This window comes from Pagrus pagrus (genome assembly GCF_965226575.1).
Source record: "Pagrus pagrus genome assembly, chromosome: 14".
Lineage (NCBI taxonomy): Eukaryota > Metazoa > Chordata > Actinopteri > Spariformes > Sparidae > Pagrus > Pagrus pagrus.
Genome location: NC_140198.1, coordinates 11,300,797 through 11,308,314, shown reverse-complemented (window position 1 = coordinate 11,308,314; position 7,518 = coordinate 11,300,797). Strand labels below are relative to the sequence as shown.

The following is a 7,518-nucleotide window of genomic DNA, read 5'->3' as shown; positions in this document are numbered from 1 at the left end:
GATCTGCAGCGTTTTTACTATTTTATGAAACAAAAGGGCGGGACTCCGTTGATCTAATTCAAAATAAATCAGCTGATGGAACTGAGAGCTCCTGACGCACGTTTAAGTGGTTTCCTCACCTGTTAATATACAAATCACAATGTTAATAACAATGGTAACACATTTTCCTCAAAACCAACCGAGGCACCTTCCATTTCCGACTCTCCCTGAAGGCAACATCTGCTCCCTCATAAACACTTAGGGCGGCAGTGATTGGTCAAAGTTGAGCCGTGTCAACGTGATGCGTCTACATACTCCCACATCCTAGTTGACAGCTCCATAACATTGCGCTCGCCGGAGCGGGTCTCACCTGGCTGCCCTCTGCTCTTCACTGTTCCGCCTGGAGTTCACGTGTTTTTGTCGGAGGAGAGATCATCATGGCTTCTCAGGAGACTTTTAACGACTTGGGGTGCAGTTCGTCCGAGGAGGACAGTAACCGTGCGGATATGGCAGAAGGAACGGCGGAGCAGGAGAAGAAGACGTCTCCGGCGGTGGTGCGTCGGCGTCACCCGTTCAGCGTGGAGGCGCTGATGTCCGGTAGGAAGACGGACGGAGAGTCCACCTGCTTCAAACCGGAGGTGTCGGTGTCTCCCTTAGGTCTGAACTCTCTGTATCTGTGTCGGGAGACGTGCAGTCTTCCCGGGGGAAGCAGAAAGAGCTTAACGGCTGCGCCGTCGTCGCCCGTAAAATCGGAGCCGTCAGAGTCAGAGGAGTGCGCACCCTGGGTCACCAGCAGCGCCTTCTCCACACAGCCTCGTAAGTGAAGCATTTACACGCCTGTCAGATTTTATAGAGCTTTTAGTAGACCGCATTTGTCAGTTTGGATGAAATGGACAAACTTAACAGTTGTATTCTCTGAAGATGTGCAGTTGAGTGAGATTTAATCCTCTACAGGCTCTGCTGCATGTCTCCTGTTGGACAGAGTCCTTCCAACAAATGTAGATGAACACAGGAGGCTGTGCAAAGTTTATTTCAATCAGATATTCAGTATATTTGTGGGTTACTGTATGAGGAAGTACTTCCAACACATATGGCATATCCATAAAATGTACCCTAAGATAAAAGTTTGGCCTTAAATCTTCTAACAAGTAGACTACCCTGCTTCAGAACACTGAACATGCAAAGTAAATGAAGAGAATTCAAATCTAATCCTCTTAAATCTTCGTCATGTCTTCTTCCAGGTCACGTCGGTCCTGCCTGTCCGTTGAGGAAACACAAGACCAACCGGAAGCCCCGCACTCCCTTCACCACGTCTCAGCTCCTGGCCCTGGAGAGGAAGTTCAGGCAGAAGCAGTACCTGTCCATCGCTGAGCGGGCTGAGTTCTCCTCCTCCTTGACCCTGACAGAGACCCAGGTGAAGATCTGGTTCCAGAATCGCCGGGCAAAAGCCAAGAGGCTCCAGGAGGCCGAGCTGGAGAAACTCAAGATGGCTGCTGATGCCAAGACGGCGGCGGTTGCGGCAGCCGCCGCTGGAGGTTTACACCCTGGCTTTACGTTACCACTCTCGCTGGGCGCCATGTCGCTGTACGGACAGACGTACTCTGCCTATCAGCACCACCACAGACCCATACTGCCCATCTCACCTTTAGGACTGTACGCTGCTCCTCTGGGATACAGCATGTACCACCTGTCATAGAAATGGGAATATCACTGACTTTGGTGAGATGTGTTAACAAGGAGTCCCAAAAATGGACACAGAGGACATGTGGCTGGCATTTTAAAAATCAATGTTTATAATATATCTACTGCACAAGGAGTGTTTGAATGTACTGAGCACTTCAAGTCAAATTAAAAATCTATTTTTTCCCAACAGCAAGGATAAAAAAAACCCAACAACTTAGACGTCCTCTCGCCCCTTTGGACTGCCTGTTTACATGACTTGTCTGTATGAGGAGGGGCGTCACTGTCCAGCTGTTTATACTTGTTTACTTTTGCAATAATTGAGCTGGGCGAGGACTTGCACTGGGTACAGTAATACAGAGTACGACGCTTCACTTAAGCCTTTCTCTTCGTTCGATGCGGTGCCTTCTGTTGGGCCTTAATATCAAGACACTTTGTGCACTCGTGTGGATGACGAGTGTTTCAGCGACTCAGGCCAAATAAAACATATCACTGAAGCATTCTTTGACTTTACATTATGCAAAAGGCTCTGCCTTGAACAACCTTTCAATTTAGAAACAGACTAGTTCAGGTTCGTGCGCTTCTCAAGAAACTAAAGTTTAACCCTCGATCGGTCAATCGCACAATTGTAATTTAGACTTTTGTCATCTTTTGTGTTCCATAGCAATAAAAAACATTTCCATCGCTCCTCATGTCCTTACCACGCATTTATAAAGCATATTTATTCTCTTCTTTTCGTAATGCTGGAAATGTATTTATGAATGGTTTGGTTGTGAGAATATGGTACTAAAGTTCTGACCAAATGTGTATTTATATTGTTCTTCCTGAACGTCCCTTCGAAAGGGCCGACATCGTGCTATGCATTTTTTTTTTCCCACCAATGTTTTATCATTTATCAAAACAATGAAAGCCTTTCAGACTGTTAAATAAATAACATTTAATTTTATGTGTAAAGAAATAAAGTAGTAATATGTAAACATGTTTCCAAAAAAGTCATATTTTACGTACTTAAAGGAGCAGTATGTAGTTTTGGGGAAGAAATTCTGATCGGAGGAGAAAGTTCGACTGATTTTTTTATGTCTAAACAAACTGAATAAACAAACTGACCTTAAAGGATAACACAGTTTCACACTGTTTGACTTTGTTTATGTGTGGCGGACCCTGCCAACTTTCTAGCTTCAAACAGTGTTCTGGGGACCTTATTTTCCTCTGAGAACAGCTTGTTTATTCAGTGATGGATACGTTTTTGTTATCACCTCATTAATATTGTAAATATTACAATTCTGAGTTTGAATTTTTTCTCCCAGACTACGTAGTGCCCCTTTAAACCCACTTTTTTTCCCCCCTTCAGCTGCTCTTTGTGCATGTGTGTTCCAACGTGCGTGTGTGTGTTTGTGTGGTTTAATCCCGTGTCTGTGTTTCCCACCAGAAAGTGGTCAGGTTCAAGGCGGTGTTTGACAAAACCATAAATGGTACCCATAAATTATCCAACTTCACAGATAGTTCCCGTTATTACTGAGCTGTCATTTACCACACTGGCCAATCTTTCTTTTCTTTTTTTTTTTTAATTTCTTTTTTTATAAAACCGTAAATACACTTTTATAACGATGTTTTGTTTGTACAGAAATACAGCGTGTTGTCTCTCTGGCAATCATTATCTCTGTATTTATGACCATTACTACCGAGTTATCCCAAGTTTCACGACAGCAGCGTGAGAACTCACAACAACATTTATCTCCATAATAGACGGGTGGGTTGGCAATTTTGGATAAACAACAAAAGTTATTGCCTGTAATTTTTACCTTTTGTCAAATCTTTATATTTCTAAATCTTAGCAGCAACACTTAATGTTTATTTTTACTGGAAATCCTCTAAAAGTCTCTTCTGTTTGCTTGTGGCGGAGGTGTTGAGCAGCTCAGGCTCGTTAGGAGACGTTCACTCATTTGTTACAGCTTCTCATCAGCTTCGTGTTCTTCTTCCTGCCTCATTAAACTCAACATTAATGACCACTGTCGACTAAAATTCAAATTAGCCAAATTCTACCAGACCTCTCCAGCTTAGCGCCGGTTCCCAAAGAGCCGCGGGGTGAGTTTGGTGGCGTGTGGGGCTGCTCAGAGGTGCCTGTGCTTTGTTGCAATTATAAGAGCAGCTTACGACTTCCGTGTGACTTTGATGTAACGAGGAAACCGTTTATAGGCAGCAGCGTATTTATGAGGTTCCCCTGTAATCAGAACAAGGCCGGGCAGGCAGGCAGAGGGAAGTGGCAGGCTTACACAGGGAAGCAATCAGCCTAATGACGTGCAGATTGGCAGGAGCGGCCCGGGCTCTTGTGAAACATCGAGTTTGTGCTACTTGTTGGAGAGGTGTTGTATTTCAGCGGTGAATTCAATAAATTCTTTTCATTTGCAGGCTTGTCACTTGGGGTTCTGTTTTTGTCATTGCTGGCTGCTGTTCATCTGACAGTGATTACTGGGCATGTCTGTGGGTTTGTATGTTACTTAAAGGCAACATGTGACTGAGCCCTGCTCTTTCTGCAAGTCATGTGCTTGTCTCCGACCTCCTCTAGTGGCTGTTGGTAGTATACCATCATGGGAAAAAAGAAAACCTCCCTTCTCACCCTTCGGCCAAGTTGTTCTGAGAAGCCAATTGATTTTTTAAGGCTGACATTTGACACTAAGAAACCGAGTGTAAATTGATTAATTAATGGGAAAGATACAAATCTTTATTAAATGTCACTTTGAGCTCAAATGCAGGCACTTAGAGGAAAAAGGGACACAAAAACCCACAGATAGGCTATATGAAGACTTTTGTGATTCATAGGGGGTCTGCGTATTGTGTATTTCTACCTGGTTGTAGGTCACATTCACCTGTGATATCTCACTTACTGTCTGGCCATAGATGTGCAGTCATTCGTTAGTAGGTTACTCAATTTGCATATATTAAAGGGGCTCTAATAAAGGGATAATAATTTATGGCTAATATATAGTTGTACAACAATCACAGGACCTCAAGTGCATTTTCCTTATTATTCTTAGGTGCTTTTACTTAAGTACAGGACTGTTGCTTATAGCAGAGTGCTTTTTCAGTGTAGTATTAGTACTTCTACTTAATAAAGCGATCTGAATACTTCCTGGGAAAGGATTCTTGAGATGGAGCTCCACCTCTGAATAAGGAAGACACTCTTAATATGTGTTGATCACTGTGGGATCACACCCGTGACCAGGACTCTGACACTATCAATTCAACCACTAGAGTTTGCTAAAAACCAAATCTGCTGTATGTATTTCTCAGGAGGAAGTCAGGCTGTCCACATATTTTTTAAAATACAGCTGACCCAATGAGAGGTCAACTACACTGAGCCACTAAAACACTGCCTTCAGCTCACACCAGCAGTAAACGTGCAAACAATAGAAGCAAAACAATGTTTGAAATGCTGTGTCACATTTTGTCAGCATTCGCTAAACATTAGGGACAGCAGCACACAGCTGGCCCAACACTGTTGGAAAGATGCAAATGTGTACTGATGTAAATTCCTCTCTCTCATTCTGAATACAGAGTAGTAACTTCTCTGTTGCAGCTGCTGATTTGTTCTCCTTTAAACTTGTTTACAGATACTAATGAAGCCTTGGGCAGAGCCGCCCAGAAGCAAAATGAACTCCCCGATGAGTCTCCGTGCGCAGACTAGGACACAATGCACAAGAATTCTGTTGTCGTTGTTGTTGTTGCTGGTGTGTTTGTGTGTGTGTGTGTGTGTGTGTGTGTGTGTGTGTGTGTGTGTGCGTGTGTTTGTGTGTGTGTGTGTTTGTGTGTGTGTGTGTTTGAGAGAGAGAGAGAGAGTGAGTGTCCTTTGGAAATATCCCTCGAGAGCCACACAGTAGCAGATGTAGGGAAATTGCCCGGAGCAGGCCAGTGGAAGAGGAGGATGGCCAAAGCTTCTGAAGATTACACTGGACTCACATACCCACACACACGCACACACAAACACACAGACATGTACACAAATTATGCAATTTTTCTGCTCTGTTTTCCTGTTTTTTCTTGGAAACATCTTTGGACTCTGTCTCACACAAGACGATAATTTTAACCGTCATTTGTTTTCTCATTTTGGTTTAGCATTTCTGAACAACTTTGCATTTCCATCTTCTGTGATGTTAAATATTTACCCAACTGCAATTTAGTAATATCTAGCCGACTGCATCTATTAAAAACAACCAGTCTCTCAGAAATAATAAAGTCAGTAAGGTTTTTAAATTGATTAGCAAAAGAATCATCGACACATACAGTATAAAGCGACATGCATCACCCAGAGAAGAATTGTTGATTTGTTCATACACGCTGGAGTTAACTGGTTTTAAAACCGATACATGTTTGTCAGCAGTGACGGACTGGGATCAAAAAACGGCCCTGGCATTTGCAACAGACCAGCCCCCTTTTTTAAAACCCAACAACACACACTCCACCCAAACTTTAACATAAAAACACTGAGTTTGAGACAAGGGAACCGGATTTATTAGACTAAACACAGCTCATAGTGAAGTAATGTTGGTTATCAGTGGTGTAGGTTGTGTGTGGTTGAGTAAAGCGGCAAATTTAAAAGAAACAACACAAAACCAGTATGCAGATTAATTAATTTTGATGCATTATACATTTTTCCCACCTACGATCACCTCATACAATCCCCTCCATTTATTTAATCTAATTATATTTATTTTAATCTGAGCCTTGATGTTCCCACCACCATGCGACACAAAGTGACGTCCCTGCTGATGATCGGTATAAAGAAGAGCTTCATTCTTTTAGCACACAAGCAGTCACTTCAGAAAATTTACAAAATGACTTATTCAACATAGTTTATAGAGAGAACATCAGACATGTTAATGATGCTTATAAACAAGAAGGATCTTCACTTTAACAGTGTATTTAATCCTCCTCATTCACAGTCATGCTCAAATTTATCTCCCAGCTATTGTAAAATCAGACTCAAACAGGCCTGTGAAAGCACTTAACTGGCCATTTATATCACTTACACTGAGTCGTTTGACGTCATGAAAAAGCTGTTAATGCAAATGTGATCCTCGCCCCTCTGAAACCGCCGAGGCCTCTCGGCTCATCATTCATGCACTCGACATAACACAGAGGAAGCTAAGAGACTGATGCTGATTTCTGGGTTTGAATGAATGCCCTCACATCAAAATTTGAGTGGTTTGGATTTTCTATTCTGAGTGAAGACATATAACCCCGCTGTCTGAGGAGGAAGCAGTGGTGAGAAATGCACATAACTAGTAAACAGAGTGTTCCAGAGAAAGTTTCAGTTTTTGTTTTACATCAGAGGGCGGAGACGTCCTGTCATTGTCATGTGGCACTCAGCCTGAAGGAGTCCAAGTTTTTATTGTGTGAAAAACTTAAATTATTGTGGAAAACACCAAACAAGACCCCTGGCATTTTAGGCACATGGTTTGCCATGTCATTTAATAATTGTTTTTTCAAAGAAGGAAGTCAATAATCAGCTGTCTCTGAGTCAGAGGCATCCCACATGGGGGCTTAGTTCAGTTCTTTATTCATTTATTCATATCATATGCACAATAGTTACAGTGAAGCAGTAGCTAGCATCAAAAATTCTTAGTTCTCAGGCTCCTTCCAACAGTGCTCCTAAAATATTTTAAAAATCACAGAAGAAAACGTGAGAATCTAAGACATAAAGGCTGGGTTACACGGACAAGGATTTATTTTTAAACCCAACAGAAGCTGTTATAAGTGTTGTCGTCATTTTAGGTAACTTCCTGTCCATTTAGCAGTTAGAAATCCACTCCCTCCTTTAAAATCTTTCAGTTTAGATCAATGAACTAGGTTTGACTCAAC

General features: G+C 42.3%; 1 protein-coding gene across 1 annotated transcript; it reads left to right on the top strand.

Annotated features, from left to right (window-relative positions):
* Positions 1-301: 301 nt before the first annotated feature.
* msx2b (muscle segment homeobox 2b) lies at positions 302-2,640 on the top strand. Its single transcript, XM_084373370.1, has 2 exons — positions 302-795; positions 1,221-2,640. The coding sequence occupies exons 1-2, from the start codon at positions 417-419 to the stop codon at positions 1,673-1,675; spliced, it is 834 nt and encodes a 277-aa protein (XP_084229496.1). The 5' UTR covers positions 302-416; the 3' UTR covers positions 1,676-2,640.
* The last annotated feature ends 4,878 nt before the right edge of the window (positions 2,641-7,518 follow it).